The sequence below is a fragment of the Linepithema humile genome, chromosome 5 (genome assembly GCF_040581485.1).
Source record: "Linepithema humile isolate Giens D197 chromosome 5, Lhum_UNIL_v1.0, whole genome shotgun sequence".
NCBI classification, from domain to species: domain Eukaryota; kingdom Metazoa; phylum Arthropoda; class Insecta; order Hymenoptera; family Formicidae; genus Linepithema; species Linepithema humile.
The window spans coordinates 24,937,714-24,956,946 of NC_090132.1; the positions used below are offsets into that span (position 1 = coordinate 24,937,714).

The 19,233-nt window shown below is 40.8% G+C and overlaps 3 protein-coding genes across 17 annotated transcripts in view; 1 reads left to right on the forward strand and 2 right to left on the reverse strand.

Annotated features, from left to right (window-relative positions):
* Positions 1–4,421, reverse strand: part of LOC105675150 (cysteine-rich motor neuron 1 protein) — a 255,196-nt gene extending 250,775 nt beyond the window's left edge. For 3 of the 11 annotated variants that reach the window (XM_067354890.1, XM_067354889.1, XM_012372061.2), the window contains exons 1-2: positions 3,952–4,421; positions 2,015–2,671 (exon numbers count right to left, since the gene is read on the reverse strand). In XM_067354890.1, the coding sequence (XP_067210991.1) occupies positions 2,015–2,160 (146 nt within the window). In that variant the 5' untranslated portion in view covers positions 2,161–2,671; positions 3,952–4,421. The remainder of the gene's footprint in view (positions 1–2,014; positions 2,672–3,951) is intronic. The other 8 variants (XM_067354884.1, XM_067354883.1, XM_012372062.2 and 5 more) reach the window with 8 other exon arrangements.
* Positions 4,422–7,573: 3,152 nt separating this feature from the next.
* Nup188 (nuclear pore complex protein Nup188) lies at positions 7,574–14,776 on the forward strand. The gene is made up of 6 exons (XM_012371986.2): positions 7,574–7,917; positions 8,138–8,354; positions 8,474–8,941; positions 9,027–9,151; positions 9,263–9,791; positions 9,881–14,776. Exons 1-6 carry the CDS (start codon positions 7,889–7,891, stop codon positions 14,297–14,299), a joined length of 5,787 nt encoding a protein of 1,928 aa, XP_012227409.1. The 5' UTR covers positions 7,574–7,888; the 3' UTR covers positions 14,300–14,776.
* LOC105675130 (mesoderm induction early response protein 1) lies at positions 14,629–19,159 on the reverse strand. Of its 5 annotated transcripts, XM_012372000.2 has the most exons (6): positions 19,024–19,107; positions 18,418–18,432; positions 18,078–18,213; positions 16,772–17,821; positions 16,419–16,546; positions 14,629–16,217 (listed from the first exon to the last, which is right to left on the reverse strand). In XM_012372000.2, coding segments are annotated over exons 2-6 (1,947 nt in total). In that variant the 5' UTR covers positions 18,420–18,432; positions 19,024–19,107; the 3' UTR covers positions 14,629–15,586. The 5 variants fall into 5 exon arrangements, with proteins under 5 accessions (XP_012227423.1, XP_012227424.1, XP_012227422.1 ...); XM_012372001.2 differs by lacking the exon at positions 18,418–18,432 and having other exon boundaries at positions 19,024–19,159; XM_012371999.2 differs by having other exon boundaries at positions 14,629–16,214; positions 18,418–19,126.
* Between the last annotated feature and the right edge of the window lie 74 nt (positions 19,160–19,233).

The window sequence follows — 19,233 nt, forward strand, 5'->3', positions numbered from 1 at the left end:
AAATTTAATCTTTGATCTGCATATATTTGTGGCTAAATATAAAAACAATCGATATCACTTTGTGATCGAAATAAGTAACAATAAGCTCTCTTGTAGAAATTTTATGACTAAAAATAAAGTCACAATCCGAATTTGACTTTGACCTGGAAATATTTCTAGCTCTTTTATGAAAAATTATGTTTGTTAAAACTTGCTGTGTGATATATCTTATTTGGATAAAAAATACTTATTTTTCATTAAACCAAATAACGTGACATTTACTCTCGCATGTTCATTACGAGGAGAAGAATTAATTCACGCAACTCTTTCAACATCCTACCACATTATTTCCTGTAATAAATAGAGTGTCTCGCATTCTGTTACGTTGGTCGCCGATGCAATATTGTGTTTTCCTACTTCGCCCTATATAAATACTAACAATGAGCCATCCACGTGCATCAATCTGATTTTGAAATGCATTGTTATCACGTACTTGTACGATGCCACTCATCGATCGTGCTTCATACGCGCCCTCGTGCGAGCTAGAATTTATCTTGGGACTTTCCTCACAAATATTTGTTAAAGAGGATATGCTTGTATTTGTTCGCTTTTACGCTAAAAAGGCGATAATACTCGTAAAGATTATGGTCCGCGAGTTAACGCGCTTTATCACGCAATATGATCGTATATCGCGATAAGTTGCGTTTTACACCCCCCCATTAACGCGGCTCTTATTTTACTAATAATAATTAATGATAATGTTATTTCCTTTCAGACAAATTGATGAGATGAATATAAACTACGGCGGTAAAACTCAGCGTGCAATAAGCGTTTACAGCTACTATAACGTTATAATATACGCTGTTTCCTTAGGTCGCGCAATTGTTTAAATTTTCCTCGGTTCTGTGGTTCTATATTACACTTAAGCAAAATTCTCGCACTCACACATTTAAACTTATTATTACATTATTCTTAATGTTCCGCAGTTGCAAGTTACGCGACTGTCCTGTTTTGCATCAGGTTGTTTGTACGGGTCATAAAACACGGCGCACCTAAAACTCAGGTGCATATCACCCACCTCGCTTTCGAAATCTGTACAGCGCGGATATGTGTGTCTGTGTGTGTATGCAATAGCGTAACAATGCCCGCGCGGCCGTGCGCGTGGGCGAAAATAGACCCAAGGGCATGGATCTCTCGCAGCATGTCGGCCACGTAGATAGAAGCACATCGATGAACGTTATCGTATAATAGAACATTTCAGGGGTTGCGCAGCGGCCTTTAGCGCATTCAACCCTTTCTCAACGCGCACCGGTTTACCTGGCGGCACGTCCGCTTGCCCGCACTATTTTCTGCAAATGAGTCGCTAACGCGAAAACGTAATTCGTGCATGAGGCGCACAAAGGTGGATGAATAACAAAGGCATGCGGTTTTTTTCTATACTCCTCGAAAAAAAAAAGAATGTAGGTAGCGGACCTTATTGCAGCACGTGTTTTAATTGCTCGCTATACTCGGAACTAATTACAACACGCAGTGGAAGACAACTTTCGCAGCGAAACACAAAGAGACTGACTTTTGAGAAGCAAATTGAAAATTACGCTTTTGCGCAATATGGAAAGGCATTCTTGCGGCAAAATGAAGACGCAGTGGTAATTATTATACAGATATCACATGTAGTGCACTGAGAGTTGTGCGATGAAATTCTAAAACAGTCTTTTCTCTTTCCTTTTTTTCAATTCCTCAAAATTTACCGAAATCAGCATTATTTTCCCACGCGCGGTATAAATTTCTTGTCCAATCTTATCGCGTATTAGCAAATAGTTGAATCGCTCTGGAACCGCGCGCTTGATAGAATCGCCCAGTTAAGATAATAAGCCCGTACTCGCTAATATCCTACTAAAGTGTCTTCCAAACGAGGGGGGGGGGGGGGAAGCGCTCACATAAATGGCCAGCGCATTTGCGAGGAACTTGCGTGGTATTCCGTTATCGAGCTACTTCGCTTTGAGGTTTCTATCTAGCGGCGAGGATAAACGCCTACCTGCAGGGGTCCCAGGTGAGGCCTCCGGGGCAGTCCTCGTCGGTGAGAACGTCGCACTCAAGCGGCGAGCACACACACGAGAGAGCCCTCGCCACCGCGAGCGACAGTACGACAATGCCGCCTAAGAGGAGGAACGGGGCCCTCATTTTGCTCTTGTCCTCTCGACGGCTGCACCGCCGATTTTCCTCGTGTATACTCTCTCTCTCTCTCTCTCTCTCTCTCTCTATACTCGCCCGTCGCAATATCACCCCGGCACAATTACAAGCCGAACACGAGGATGTCCATCGCGCTCAATTCCACATCGCGGAGTGACGATTCGCGCCAAGACGCGATACGATCTTCGATTTGTCACACGCGCGCGATAACGGGCTCCTTTATTTTTCTATGCGATAAGGAGGTGCCGAGCCGAGACCGCTGTCGCGAGGATCACGATGTCTGGCAGCCGCCGTGTCGTTGAATAATGTCCGGAGAAGCGCGAAGAAAAATGCGCCGATCTACATTTCACCGTTCGCGATTCGCCAGGTTGTCGCGTACACCCATTTTATTGGAGTGATGTCCAGATGGGAAGGATAGCAATCGCGGATATTACGTCACTGGAAGTATACCTCGTCAAAAATATCTCAAGCTAATAATAGCTCGGGATTTTGGGAAGATTAACTGCAAAGGGAAAAAACGAGAGAGAGAGAAATGAAACGAAAACGTCTATTGGTATATTTGCAGTTTCAAAAATTAATTATATATAGAAACTGTATGTGGTGTGCTTAAAAAAATCTGCGATTGTAATATGTTATTTCAAAACTGCTTTCAAAACTGAAAGAAGATATTCAACCATAATCGATCCAATCGAACGCGCTTTGAAAGGGCAAAGAACGAAGAAACTAAATAGCTTAAAGGATACATTAAACGAGTGAAGTATCTTCACATTGCTAATAATATATCCAAAGTTATCGAATCGAATACTTTCTCAATGTATTCTTCATGTATTTTTCACTCTAATAAAAACCTTGCGAAATCCTGAACGATAAAATTCAAAAATGTATAAATTATATTAGATATTGACATAAACATATCACATATTCAAACAAAAAATTGTAGATGATTCTTGCTACATATATAGTGCAGTAAGTAAAATTAATTTCCGGTTTAGGAAAAACACAATGACGTTTGGACGAGAAATGTGAAAACCGCAAGAGCAACCCGAGCTACACCAATTGCTGTACAGAGAACAGTTTATCCAAGAACTCGTACAATATAATAGCGCACAATGAAGTGCATATTGCAACCTAGAGGACAAGGGATAGTTTATCTCAGGGATACTGCACAGCGTGAAAGCGCACTATAAAGTAGAACGCATCAAAAAGTTGTTGAGCACCGGGCTAGCTAAACTTGCGGCATGCTGAAATTACACGGGAACATGTATCTCGACGCGGAGATGCGCCGAATATCCGCATTGCTGTGCAAAATACGCGATGTGTATTTTGAGGCATCGCCGAGGAAAGCGTGAAAATCTACCTTTCCTTTACATAAACGCGCAAAAGAGAGCACACGCCTCTCGTGTATTTCCTGACGGAATTAACAGAGAGAGTAACAAGAAACGCGACAGATTATACGAAGATTATGCGAATCGCGTTATACGCGAGTGCAGCTGTTGCAGAATACAAAGAGATACAATGCGTTGTTTCTCGCTTCTAAGAAATATCATGAAATTTTCTTTTCGAAGTTTAATGGTAAGTGAATTTTAATAGCAACAAGTGCGAAGCGATGTAACAAAGATTTTGCGAAGATATGAGGATATGTGTCGGTGGCAATTTCACGTCCCGAAAATAACGCAATTCCCTTAAGCACTTTGAGAATCGAATCGTATCGGTGTGACATTCGCACGTATGCGCATGGAAGAGCTCGCGTTAGATCCGTCGCGAACAAGCTATTGCACTTACAGAGAAGTAACGTATCACCTGTTACAGAATTGCGTTACAGATCGAACGCCTGTACGGCCAGCATATTGCCGGTCGCAATCAAAATCGTGCGTTAACACGAAGTTATTGGCAGAATATTTACGACAGTGACCGAGAAAGAGGAACGCTAACGCGTTTCAAATCAGCACACGATTGGAACGCGTGAAATGATTCAAATAGTGTCAAAGAAAAGAGAAAAAGATAAAAATTGTTGCCGGCATCGAGGGACCAAAAGATTCAATCAATTTGCGAGAACTTTTGTTTCGACGATTCGCATAGCAATCGCGCGACAGTCTTTTTTTTTCGCTTTTCTCTCGTCACGCACGTCGTACTGACATCGTGCACACAGTGTCGCCCGACGAAGCACTCGGCAGCGTAGCTGCAACGAGAATGCGCGAAACGCCCCGCGTTCAAGACGAACGTGCACTGGCCGCAGTGGTGATCAGCATCTCCGAAGCGGCGCCCGGCGTCGCGGCGCGCGTCCGCGTCGGCGCTCTGACACACGATCGCTGGCCGCCGCTTTCCCGCAGGTGAGTTTTCCCCGTTTGTCAGTTCATGATTTTTAATTGGCGGTGTTGTTAAAGAGTTAATTAGCGCTATGGCGGTTGCGTGCTGCGAATTTATCTACCGTTATATTATACTATCGATATATTATACCGGCGAACAACTCGGAAGCTTGCAACAATAGCGCTGTAACTAATAACAATTGCGGAGCCAACTGATCTATGAATATTAACTATTTTTTTAAACGCTTCGTGTTTTTCCCACGATAATATCGTCGAAAATATAGCTTCTCTCGTGCAGAGTTACAAGCATAATTTAAATAATAACACGAAAACAATAATAATTAAAAACTATCTACTTTTTATATTTTATTTTTCTATCCTTCTTACTTTTTATATCTATCTGGTAATTCTTTTAATAATTAATTAATTCAACTTATTTAATTTAATTTATTTATAACCTAATTTGCATTTATCCGACATATAATCATAAGTTTCGCAATCTATGTAAGTGATAATATAATCTATTAGAAAAATTAAAATAGTCTAAGAATGATAGGATATATATTTGACCTCGCAAATTGTTAGTGGTAATTATAAAATAGACCAGTAGCTGCTACGCACACTTAAAGAAACGTGTCGCTACCTCCACGCAAGATACAGTGTACATTCCCACTTATAGCGTTTCCGCGAATCGCGTGTTGTCTAATACCCGGTAATATCTCGTGGATGAGGCCAACTGTCAACGTTCTTCTGGCCGAGTCGTGGATCCTAAGTGTGATAAATGTGCGCGAACGAAACTCGTAGTGCAATAACATTCGCCCTCTTCATCTCACGCTCTCGCGAGTAATTTTTCTCCCGCACGTGTTATGTGTCGTAACTTGCCCCTAATATTTACTGGATAGAGGCTATTGTTCATCCAGATCCTTTTTTTTTTAAACAACGTATATATACTGGACACGAGATGCAAAATAAAAATGGAAATTGTAACCATGAGTGGTAAAAGTGTTCTGATCGATCATTTTTAATTGTGCGCAAACTTTGTTAATTTCTTGTACTTAATATCGTTCATATCATAAATTCACAGCCAAAGAAAAACTAGCTTTAAATAATAACGAAAGTATTTATCATTTAATGTTGTATTATTTAAATATGCATTTTGTGATTTTCAATCTTAGCAAATTGTGAAAAAAAACTTTTTTATAACTTTTAAAATATTACCAGAAAATATATAAATTATTTTATCATTCTGATAATGTATCGTCGAGTAATATTTTAGAAAGCATTCTTCTCATATAATATAATATAGCAAATTTATAAAACATACATATTCAATCATCCAAGTGTATCATATTGTAAAATAAAATAAAATTCTCAAGAGGATGAAACCAACCGCTCACAGTCTTGTATTGTTTAAAAAATAATATATATAGCGTATTTATCTTCAAGTTTTATTTTTGTGTACTTTAAAAATTATTAAAAACAAAAAAAATGTATTTCAGTAAAAGATTAGCTAATACTAGTTTTCAAATTGATTCTTTAGTCACATTATTTTTTCTATCTGTATAATTTTTACAATGCTATTTTGTTTAAAAGCAATACAAATTGCAATTTAAATAATTATGTGAACTATTTATAATTTCTATTGTTTATTATTCTGTCTGTTCTGTAATATATGTTGTTTATTATTCTGTATATAATATGAAAATATGAATGTTTTGAAATTGTAGTTGCAGTCATTTTATCATAACATTGTCATTCTTTTTTAAATGGTAAAAATAGCAGATTGAAAAATACAAATAAATATACATAGCAATTATACTGGTTATGATATAAAAATATATGAAATAATTTATGAAATAAATAAGAATATTGTAATTATAACTAAACTTACCTTGTAAAATAAATGCGATATATGAATTACAAAGACGATTATGACAACTTTTCATCACAGCACTGGTGCAAATAAATGGAATTCACGTAGAAGAAAAACTCGTATCATTCTGTAGCAGAATTCAGCTAAATTCTATTCAGCAGCAACACCTAAAATATGAACATCAATTCTCATTAACCGACTTCATAAAATTATAATAACAGTTTCTTTTACTTGGCGCTATATGCCGAGTAAATTTTAATCAACAAAATTAACTATTTTTTGTAAAAATATAAATGTAGTAGAAATGGAATAATATCTAAAATCTTAGTGACGAATTATGAAGAAAATAATTTTCTTGTAATTTTATATGATTTTTAAATACATAAAAAATATTAAATTTATTATTCTAATAATGTGTTGTAAAATAATGTTCTAAAAAGCTTTTTTTATATAATATAGTAAATTTATAAAAGACGTGTCTTGTTTCTATTTGAATTATTCAGCAAAATAACATAATACAAAATTCTCAAGCGGACAAGAAAAATCGCTCACAAAGCTTCATATTGTCTAAAATGATATAGCATCAACCATTATGATGTTTTCACCCGAGCTTTCTCTTCTGCAGTATCTTAAAAAGTATTAAAGACAAAGAAAATATATATTCCAAGAGAAAGCTAATTTGTTCATACAGCTCGAACGGCTATGATGCTTTGCTGAGATTCGATGCGTGAAATATATCTATACTAAGTGGACATATTGCCATGTATCTAATAACTGGCGTATAATTAATTGTAATTTCTGTATTATTCTTTTCTCTATCTATAATATGAGGATCTTAAGATTTCGAAATCGTAATTATAACCGTTTTATCATTACTTTTCTACATAGAAAAAATGGCGGATTTTCTACAGAGAAGTTGGAAGATACAAAGAGTACCTACAAGGCTGTTATGCCGGTTTGTCACATTAGAATGTTAAAAATATATCATAATTCGTTAACAGAGTAAAAATATTGTAAGTATGATTAAGCGTCAAATAAGGAGGATGCATTATTAGTAACTTAACTATGATTATACCGGTACGATTATTATCTCATCGTCCATCGTTGCAAAGCGCGAATAGACTAAAAATTCAAACGTAAAAAATGCATATTATTTTGCAACAGTCAGGTCTGCTTAGTGGCGCCACCTCTAGAAAAAATATTGCATTCATCGTTTCCTTAGCTTGGATTACTCGAAAAATCAATTCCTATTGGTCGGTCTCTTACTTAGTGACATTTGTATATGAAAAAAATTTTATCAGTTTCCTCTCTTCTGTAAGAATATGAATGCAGGTTTAACGGGTCGGTTAATGACGGTGAGTTCCGAATGTTCCGAATATTACCCGCCAATGTCCAAAGTAAGGTTATGTACGTTATTGGCACCTACATGTATTGATAAACTATTAAAACTGGAAAATAGGAAATATTTGTGCTTACGAACGTATAACTTATTTAGAGAGCTATAAACGATTTCTTATATAATAATAATAATACTCTCAATATGGAAGTGGCTCCAATGGGAAACTTGCCGTAAGTATATAGAGTACCTTATATTTTACGTTATTAATTTATTTTTTGCAATTATTTGATCCAAGTAGTATATATTTTGAATATGTAAAGAGCAGAAACATTCTCTGCCAATGTTATGTTAATATTAATTTTTCCATATGCTTTTTCCATTCAACACTCTATGGATGGTTTTATTAGTTTATGAAATAATAGTCTTGTAATGATAACTTTTTTGAAACAGTTGCAGCAAGGATTTATGGTCTATAATATCAGGCACAACATGTTGTTGTGCCAAAGAGACCGTTGAAGACGAAATAAAAAATGGAACTGTCTTGCTCAAAGAAGGGCTTCAGTTCTTTAAGCCTTTTACAGACGCATCGTTACAGAGTATTTCCAAAAGGAATCCTCCTCCTCTCCAACAGATGTTTGATTTGATTAGCAAACTTGCTCCACTTCTTGTAAGTATTATTTTATGGAACAAATTTGCAAATAAAAATCAAAACATTTATTGTACATCATAATTTATTGTAATAGTTTTATGCAGTAATATTCATGACACAATTTTTATTTGTTTTAGAATCTAGATGCTACAATTACCTGGGATCTAGTATGTAATTTTGTATCATATGAATATAGAAATTGTGCAGAGACTTTTGCATCGCAGCTCTCTGATCATACTTCTATAAAAGCCTTAATTGATGATATTTGGAATTTTTATTACTCTGAGAGAGTAACCTTGATAAAATGTCTCAAGCTTATGATTGAATATAAAGATAACAAAAGACATCCTCATCATAAGGAATTTTTAAAATTTTTTGATGAAGTTTTGATGGGAAACTTGCTTGAATCTGTGCGTAAGCAAATAGAAGCATTGAAATTTGTAAATCCACCTACGCGGTCGCAATTCTGTACAGAAGAACATTTGCATAGATTGTACAATAGTACTTTAATTGAAATGCGTGAGTTGCTTCATATCTTGACTGTGATTGTACATGATATTCATATTACTGACCACGAATTCTCCAAGTTCTATGGAAGCATTGGGGTAAGACATATTAATGTTCAAAAAGATTTTATACTTTAAGAGCAATAAAAATTTCACTTAAATAATACATACAAAATTTTTTTAGGGTGAACCTAGACGTTTAGCAAGTACAAAAAGCCATGAAGACAAAGAAGCTATAACCAAAAAGATCGAAGAGATACAATACAGTCAAATAGCGTTAATCCTTGTGGCATTGGATGTGAACAAACAGTACGTTAACAGAATTATATTATATTTTTTGTATAATTAAAAAAACCTACATATTAATAATTTTATTTCTATAAGTGTCTTCTTATTTTGTTTTTGTATTTTTTATTTTAGCATTGCTATGAAAGATTGGATAAGTGTTGTTAAAAGCAGTATGCAAGACATCTTTGAGCACAAATGTGTCCGTGAAAATTCGCCACAGGATGGACCGTTGCTTCTATCGTGGATGTTGGCAAATTATGCGATTGACCCGGATAATATGGACACATTAAATCGCTTTAGACCGTTTGGCATCAAAGCCATACAACTCGATGTGTTTCATTACCTTCGGGATTTAATGAGCTGCGAAATGTTTCAAGAAGAGACCCACTACGCTGAAGTTGCGCGGAGCAGCGTTTACAATCTTCTCGCTTTGTTATGCGAATTCATCGACGAGGATCGATTGAGCACTCTGAATGGTATTTTCGATGCTATGGCTGCTACAGTCAAGTTTGCAGAGTGCGCAGACAGATTTTGGAGCGAACGAAACGACGGTTTATGGCCGATTTATAAAGTTGCCATACAATTATATCCGTACAAGTTTGAACCGTTAACCAGTATAGCTATTGCTTTGGCATCCACAAACGTTACAAGCGCTAAAAAGGTAATATACGAGATTAATTTATGTTTATTCAATTTCTTTCATCAAATATAGAATGTTTATCACGTAAATAATTAATTTTTTTTATTTAGATCGCTCAGGAATTAGATGATCTACCATCACTGACTATAGAAGTTCCTCGCAAAAGAGATGACAACAAGCCGTACAAACCTTACGAAGCGGATTGCATAATTCAAAAGAACTCGTTCGCTATATCCTGCTACTGTGTGCACGAGAATATCACCGTGCTACCCAACGAAAAGGAATTAGTGTTGTTTCATACAAGAGCGAGCTACTGGAACGCCTTGCATCACAAAATAGAGCTGTTATTTTCTCAAGCAAGCGGCGGAATCGCAAACATCAGCACAGTGAAGACTGATTTGCCAGCAAACGTTTGTCAGGGCTTAAAATTGTTGGAAGCATTAGTGGCTAAAGACATTGAGATACCGTTGAACATGGTCACTCCGACAGAATTAAGTTTCGAAATCATCAATCGATTCTCGTATCCCGTGCTACCGACGAATTTATACAGAATCGTCGCCGTATGCATTAGTATTTCGTCGAAACTCGTTTTGAGATACCCCGAAGATATTCTTTCGCGAATGCGATCTGGCATTTACCCGAGATTTAATAACTGGTATCAAAAACCCTTGGACTTCGCGGAAGCAATCTCCTTCGACGGTGGTCTCGTCGCATCATGGCTGTCAGGAATAGAAACGATCGAGCACACTTATCCCATTTTGCGCGCGTTTCTGGACACATTGTACAATTATCTAATCACTAAGCACAGTAAAGAAGCTATGTATACCATCGAAATACCGGGTATGGTATTTCTCTTGCAAGCTGTGTTGCCTAAATTGGACTCCTGGTACTTCGAATCGAACGCAGAACGGATCGATTTATGGCTGAAGAGTATGTTCTGCATACATCGCGCTCTGGACTCGACGTTGCCCAAGAACGACATCCGCAACGAATTGCAACTCGTTGTTGTGTACAGTCTACTCTATTTAGAACCACGTCACGCGCTGCTGAAATTACTCCGGACGGGCGAGCGCACATTGCACAGTAAAATGATCACGGAGACGGATTGGATCAGTGGAAAAGGATTCAAGAATATCAAGACCGTAGAACTGGCGCTGTCGATAGTCAATCGACTTTTGATGTTTCGGAAATCTCTGGGTCTTGAACTTGGCGACAGATCGCCCCTCGAGATCGCATTGTATTCCTCTCCGAGGGTGCCCAACGGACTTTTGATAGTACCAACCATCGTTAACTATCTGTACGTTTGGTTCAGTCCTTCGTTACAGAAAATGGCAGTTAGATTACTGAAGAAATTCGCGGAGGAGTTCTCCATGTCTCTGCTCGTCTGCATGGGAATGGATGGCACCTCTATACGAGAAACCTTCGCATTCCGATTGACGCTGCCGACATGTGCGATAGAAGTTAAAGTCGCTATTTTGGAACTGGTTGCTGTATGCTTGGAGAAACAGCCCGGCTTAACGGAAGCTCTCTTCAACATCATGCACCAAGCGGAACGCAAGAGAATTTTCCCACGTTCGGCCGATGAATTCCTTAGAGAAGGCTGCAGTCAATTCTTGAATCTATACTTGGAACGAATGTACAAAGAAGATGATATCGTGTGCGATAAACTGTACGACAGCACGATGACGGTAATACGCGCCATGTGGTATTACAGAAACGAGATCCTCGTCAATTTCTTTCGCAAGCGAGAGAAGTTCTGGAGTCACCTGTTCGCACCGCTTTTCAAAACTTTGGTCCGAGATGCGAAGGGTTATTCTCAACTGTTGGATGTAATCACACTGGAATTGTACAAGAGTCCATTACTGGAGAATAATTTCTCGAAGAATCTGAAAGAGCTTTTGGACAAGTCGAAAGATCACTGGAAGAAATTAGCCGAGTACATTCTCGGCGATTCTGCAAACGTTGAGAATGAGAACGACGAGGAAAAACGTATGAAGCAGAACAGACTCATGGATCCATTGTACGAAATTAATTTAGAATCTTGGTACCATTTCATCGTTATGCTCACCGACGATCGAACGGCTAAAAATTATCCGATTAACGTAACGCAAGCGCATCTCTTAACCGAATTAGCCTTAAAGTCTTTGTTAGAGCGAGTGAAGGCGCCCAACGACTCTAGCAGTGGCAAGATTCCGATGCTGCTCGCTTCGTTGTCTCTGAGATGCATCACTTCGTGGAAGCAGATGTGCGTCGGCGACTCGAGGAAATTCAAGACCAGACTGTCGCAGCTCACGCAAGAAATAGCGCAAACTTATCGCGGCTTCGGAAAGTCTCTGCGGCAGACGCTGATCTCGTTACTGCTTGGATGCGTGCAATTGGTGAAAAGCACCCTGGCCGAAGACTCGGCGAGCCTTGAATACCTCCTGGCGCACTCTTGCACAATCGCCATCTGCGAATTGGAGGAAATGAAGGAAGCCGCTCTTCAACTGGAACGTCAAAAGCGGCAGCTCTCCGTCGATCTGAAGACTGACGAGAAAGCCGCGCAGGAGAAGACCGCTTGCCACAGTGCGGAAACGCTGCGTGGTATACGAGAAAGTCTACCGGCGACGTTAGCGATCTGCATGGTTACGCAGCTGTTACGATCGTACGTCGAGCGGAATGCGAACTTGAAGCATCGCCTGAAAGCCAGCTGCGTGCAGCTTCGCCAGATGATACCCGAGTTGATGGCATGCGTCGGTTACACGTTGCAGAAGTATCCGTACGTCAAGTTCAGCACCGCCGCTCTGAGCCTGCTGGGTGTTATATCGCGCTCGCCGTACTGTCCGCATCCTATCAACAGCAACGACATCACGAAGCTCTGGCTGAGCTTGATTCCACCAGCGGACATCGGCAACAGCATGCTCGATTCGCTGTACGATGATTCGCCGAACGGTCGATGGCGTTGCCAGGACTGGTGGCCGTTGTACACGCTGGGCTTGGAGTTCCTGATAGGTCTCGTCACCAGCGAGATGCACATGGTGTACGTTAACCACGTGATCGTTTTCCTGAATTCTCACGAGCATCAATTGATGGTCGTGTCCACGCTACTGAGACACACCGCCGATCTGCTGGCCGCCGATCTGATACAATCCCTGGTCGCTCTCATCCACGCCATTGCCACGCAAACTTACGTGTGGAACGCGATACAGCCGAGCGTGCGCGAGACTCTCATCAAGTGCATGTACTTGGCGTACGACAGCACGGTGAACCTGTTGCTGCGGCCGCGGATACTCAAATTCATCATCGACGGCATCAGCGTGGAGAGCGCCGAGGAGCTCGAGTCCTGCGACAATCGGTTGCCCAGCGGCGAGCTGAAGCTTCTAGTGAACAAGCTGATGGTCATAAATACAACTTGCGCGCTGAGTTTCGTGCATTTTTCACCGCGACTCAACACCCTCGTGGACACGATATATACTCAGGATTATTGGTACACACCGATGGCCGAGATGAACTTTGGACCGCCGCAGATGAGTATGAGCTCCGGTCCGCGGCTCACCTACGGCACCATCATCAGCTCGACGCAGCTGTTCACCCAGGCTCTTCACTCCCGCTCGCAGCCCACCACTTCGCTGTCCGTCGCCTCGACGCCGCAGCCCGGACGGGACGATAAAACGGATTCCGCGAAGAAGGAGTGGGAACGCGCCGCGCCGGAGAATCTCCGGCGCATGCACACCAGCAAGGATCTGCGAAGAATCATCCACGCGGCCTCAGGTTCGACCTCTAGAACGTCACCCAACATCGGCGGCGAATTCTTGGGATACGTCAGTGGTTTGGACGTCACCGTGCCGTTGCTCAGCAGTCCCAGGCTCGTACGTCGGCCGTACGATCCGCTGATCTGCGAGAACACCATCCTCTCGAGAGCGACCGCTCTGGCGACCGGTAGACACGTGACGAAGAGCAGCGGCGGCGGAGCTGCCGGCACGGGCAACGGCAGCCCGATCATCGCGAGAAATCACAGATTCAGCGATCCGTGGTTCGAGTCCATGGACGAGAACAACACGCGACTAGCGTTGGAGATCAACCTCATCCTGATACTGTCTCAGGCTCTGGAAGGGGTGAAAAGTCCTAGACTCGCCTCGCGAGATCGTCAGCTCATCGCGCGGGAGACCGCCACGGAGCTGGGAATCTTCTTCGATTTTCTCGAACACCGCGGCACGCCCGATATCTGGCAGGTGAAGGGTTCCTTGATAGACGCGGACACGAGAAGCTCCAGGACGATTCAGGACACGAGCGATCCGATGCAGGCGAATCTACCGGCGAGACTCCGCAAGAACAGTACTATTGATAGAGCGCCGGTGTGTTCGCCGGATCACGAAGACTCCTCCTCGGAGATCGTAAATCAAACTGAGACGCGAGAGAAGAGACTCGACGACAGTATTCTCACCACTGGTGTCTTCAAGACGAATGTTAGCAGCGTGCAGTTCTTGCCATTAATGGGAAAATTGCTTAAGACGGTTGTTGAATCGTTGGACTCGGCGCAATTCCGATAGCGATTGCAAAATCTATATTTTCAAATTGTAGGAACTCTTAATGTACAGTTCATCGATCAAAACAGATCCTCAATGTGGTGCGGAAAGAAGACAACACAAAGTTCTAGTAAGGTTAAATTTTAATCATATCGCCTGATCATTTTCATACGTAATTTAACACGTGTGTGTTGTACAAAAGAGCATGCGTATTATTTTGTGAGAAATATTCGCGAAGTAATAATATATTCTTTCGTATATTATGCAAGAGAGCTGTAATTGTAGGGAAATAATGAAGTATTGAAAGGAGGAGAAGACAGAGAGAAAGGTAGAGTGTAAAAAAATGCAGTATCCAACGTTTCTAATTTAGCCTGTACTTTTATATCAACACTATTTATAAATGATTAAACATAATGTAATGTATATCCAGTAAATTAGAAATATTTTGTGTTTCTTAAATAGTTACTAGGAAAACGTGAAAATACAAACTATATGATTTTATACACAGCCAACTACTTAACGAGGGACCAAAACAAATGATTGGAATTGCTATTTATCGCGCATCCATTATATCAAAATAATGATTGTATTTTCATTCATTTTCTATTTTAATGAATTATTAATCATTTCAATTTATTGGATGATAAATTTCGAACCGACGAATTGTTTCACGGGATTTTATTGCCGATGTAGAGATCAAAGAAAATTTCAAACAAATTGATTCGTGTGATTATATCACAATCGCGCAATATAACGATTTATTCACGAAAACTTGCAATCGTGATGCGTAATACTATTTCTTTTTTTCTGTCAATGCACCGACGACAAACGTCGATGCATCTGTTGAATCTTTTCAACTGAGATATATATATTTCTTTTCACATGGAACATCTCTACGTCTGGAGATAGTAGAGAGGAGAAAAATAGAGAAAGCTAACGGTGACCCCCGCTCGTTTTCGCCGCGTTTATCTTTAATTCTATCTTTAATCTTACGTACAATATACGCTCTAATCTTCCTTGCGAAAGCGCGCCCTCCCTTCTTCCGTACTACTGTACAACATCGCGCACTCGTGCTAAGGACGATTAATGTATATATATATATATATATAATTATATGTATATATATAATTATATATATTATATGTGATTAATATATATAATTATATTACGATATAGTATAAAAATATAATCCTTGATATTAACGTATATTATGCGTTACGACAATAGCGATGGTGTGAGTGCCGAGTTCGGCACACCACGCAATGACATCCGCCGCCTTTCAGGATGAACACCTGAAGGTCGGGTTAGACGCTAAGGGGGCAGATGAGGTAAAATGTTCTCAGGTGAGGGCGTGTCGTGGGAATCGTTGCTCCTGGATGATGTCACTCGCTGATGATAGTAGTTATTAGAGGTGGCGACGGGGGAGGCGGTGGAGCTAGTGGTAACTGTATTCGTCGTGCCGAAGGCCGTGGCCATCGCTGCGGATGTAGTGGCTGTAGTGGTGTTGATTGTTATCGTCGTAATGACGGAGGAGGTAGGTTGACTCCGTGACGTTAAACCACTCCACGCCATCGGATTGACGCAACTCGATTCGGACGAGGGACAGTCCGGATGACGAGTCGACGATGAACAGTACGTCGGTGTGGTTAAAGCGCTGGAGTTGCATATCGACGATGATATGGTGGTCGTGGCTGATGTCACCAAGGGAGGGGGTGGCGGAGGCGGCGGTGGCGGCGGCGGCGTCGGGCCATTGGCATCCGCCAACGGATCGACCGCGTTTCCATCCCAGGCTTCCGTTGACTTGGACTCGTCGTTGTTGGTGACGCTGGCGCTGGACCTTTGCCGTTTGGCGTCGCCGTACAACAGACAATGAACATTCGGCGAACTGCTGCGATCTCGCACTCCCTCTTGCTCCTCGAGGAATCGGTCCATATAGTCCCTGCTTGCAATTTAATGGTTCTGTCATTCAGGCTTGCAATAATTGCATTAACGACAATAATTACATTGTGATGTGTGTTAGTTGGGTGATGTTGTTATCGAGATATGTTAGTTTTCCAACAGTCGCGAAATATATACGTCTATGCTTCAAATTTTCCGTGTTTAGTGTAAGATTCGGAAATTATCGAAAAGAGAAAATACTCACGTGATACCAGGATGCAGGGCGTATTTCTTCTTCTCTAATCGAGCTTTGTACGTAAATATGTCATGTCGTTCAGTTTTCTTCCACAAGTAATAAAATTGCACTAACTCCCCAACAGATCTTGTCCTCACCTACGAAAGCAACAAAGATCTTGTTACTTTAAACCCTGCAATGTAACTTATCATTAAGTAAATGGTAATGATAAAAGAAAAAATAAAATTTATGATTCCAGAATTTATTTGAGATTTTGATTTAAAAAATTAAATTTATATAGAATTAACTGAATAAAGCAGTAGCTAAAAAAAAAAGAAAGATAACTAAGAAAGTTTAACTTCACATTTATTTTCTCTACGTACTTTATTTTTTTGTATAAGATGAAAGTCCTTCCCATAAGTGCGCAATCCGGATTCAAAGTTGTGACACTCTTCTTCTGACCAGAGACTCACTGCATCCGTTGGCGGGAGTACGTTCATTCGACGCCTTCGCAATGCCTCCTCCAAATTGTAGCCGCATTGCAGCAGAAGGTACAAAGCTTGCTCGTCATCCCTGATATGAGAACCGGCCGGCAAAGACCCACCCTTTACCGCCGGAAGTTGCGCGCGTTCCAAGAACTCTTCCGTATCTTCTTCGGATATATGGCTGGGATCCCACAACATCTTATCCTCATTCTCGTACGGCAACGCGTCGTCGTAACGACACAGACCCTCTGGTATTGCTGCTTGGTAATCAGTGCCAACCATGATTGTCTTCTTCCATTCCTCCTCGTCCGGACTGTAGTCACAGTCGTCCTCTTCTTCTTCGCTCTGCGGCCTCGAGACGCTGCGTAATAATCTTGAACTACCACTGCCTGTATTGACTATTCTGTCTTCGGAACCGTCTATCGCACCACTAGCGCTACCCTCTTCGACGGCGTTGTCAGCAGCGTTGGCTGTTAAGTTGACTAACCCGTCACATGCGACAGCATTGGCACCTCCCGTCGTAGGCGACGCTCTAGTTTTCTTCCCACTTCCATCTCGAGCGCTTCTTATCGAGCATTCTTCGCCCTCGACGTCTTCATCATCGTCTTCGTCATCGTCGAGTCGACGTTTCCTGTTATCTCTATTAGGCGTACCGCTGCCGCTATTGCTTTTTGTTGTTCCTGACAACGTCGTTGTCTTATCCTTGCCCTTTACTAACATTTCTGTGTAAAACTGTTTCAGATCCGGCTCGTTGCTCGCCGCATCGGCCTCGTCATCGTCGTCGTCGTCGTCCGCATCGTTGTCACCTTTGTCCGAGTAACGCTCCTCAGTCTCTGGATCACCGCTTCCGGATGGCAGCAGCATGTGGTCGGAACTGTTGGAATTCTCGGTCGAGGGATCACCGTATCCGTACATGGCAAGTAGGTCTTTCAGCGGCATATCACCTTCCTTGCACGAGGAAACAAAAATACATCATTATTACATCAAGCATATTTTACGGATTAAACATGGAATCTCACTACGAGAACGCACTTTGAGTCCAAAGTGTTGCAGAAACTTATCATAATTGTAATTATTTATGGGCTTGATTTTTTCATTTCTCAGGCTTGATCCTAGAATAGTCGGGATCAGAACTTTGTTACAAAGTGACAGATGTGTATAGATATGTACCAAGTACCAAAGATTAGACACTGCGGAGATATACCTTTTGCAAGTTGGACAACTCGTTGTGAGAATCTTCACTACCTTCTAAAGCTTCTTCTTCATCCAACGTTCGTTCGTCATCAAAATCATTTACCATCATTTCTGTCGCAGGACCCATATCATAATCTCGGTCTGCCCTGTAAGGAACATACATTGTTGTAAATGATATTGAGCTACAAAGAGGTATTCATTGTTATGTTAACTTTAGTAATGTTAATTTCAAGCTTTTCTTTGTCCATATCCTTTATTATATTAATTTTTAATTAATTTCAGGTTTCTCTCATATGTAAGAAAAGTTACACATCCAATATTAGTCGCTACATAAATGCATATCCACTTACATGATTTTACAATCCCTATTCATCGAGATGAAAACATAACACACAAATGGTATATACACATCAATGCATAGACGAAGCACCAGAATGTATCACCACAATGTATAAGAACTACGCTTTCCAGCAGTCTGCATTTTACAATTCCCCCGACACAGAAGTAAGCAGTTTAGAGTTGGCTTTAACTTAGCATTTGATTTTAATGTCCGACGCAGACAGGATAAACAGTGAAACATAAGATACGTTTACATTGAGTCGCGGAGTCTAACCTTAAACTGACATGACGTTCGCATCACGGCGGTACTCACAACACCGTTGCATACAGTCTCATCACGATGGAAACTGACATTTTGCGAAACATCACCGCGAGTACTCTCTTTCTCAAAACGTATATTTTGTTAATCCCTTCGACTACAAACACCAATATAACTGCAGAGTCCTCCCGTATTGTCCTCGTTCACAGGTAACAACAAACCCCGTCGACTCAAACATTCGAAACGTCAAGAACTCTTAAGGCACAATTTTTCATCGAGCGGAAAGCGTGATTCGCAACATCGACGTACACCACATGCAGAAATTGTGAGTTACAAGCGGATTAACTGAAAGACGCACACTCCATTATTTATATCCGTCGCATTTTCGTCCCTCAAGTTGTGTCTCGGAAAATGGATGCGACAGCCGAGAGCGTCGTTGCCTCACCGAGGAAAAAATTCGAGCTTAAGAGAGGATAGCGCTGTTCGCGCGGCAATTTCAGGACACGGTATAATCGTTCCATAGATCGACCAATCTTAGATTTTATTTGACACATCAAAAGTAACTAGA

What these genes read in the sequence shown, in the direction of transcription:
- Nup188 (XM_012371986.2), top strand. Translation starts at nt 7,889, where the DNA reads ATGGAAGTGGCTCCAATGGGAAACTTGCC. An exon ending in GCAAACTTGCTCCACTTCTT is followed by an intron (nt 8,355 to 8,473) that starts GTAAGTATTATT and finishes TATTTGTTTTAG; the next exon opens with AATCTAGATGCTACAATTAC. An exon ending in ACGTTACAAGCGCTAAAAAG is followed by an intron (nt 9,792 to 9,880) that starts GTAATATACGAG and finishes TTTTTTATTTAG; the next exon opens with ATCGCTCAGGAATTAGATGA.
- LOC105675130 (XM_012371998.2), bottom strand. Translation starts at nt 18,440, where the DNA reads ATGAATAGGGATTGTAAAATCAT. An exon ending in ATCTTATACAAAAAAATAAA is followed by an intron (nt 16,547 to 16,771) that starts GTACGTAGAGAA and finishes TTGCTTTCGTAG; the next exon opens with GTGAGGACAAGATCTGTTGG. An exon ending in GCCCTGCATCCTGGTATCAC is followed by an intron (nt 16,218 to 16,418) that starts GTGAGTATTTTC and finishes TTAAATTGCAAG; the next exon opens with CAGGGACTATATGGACCGAT.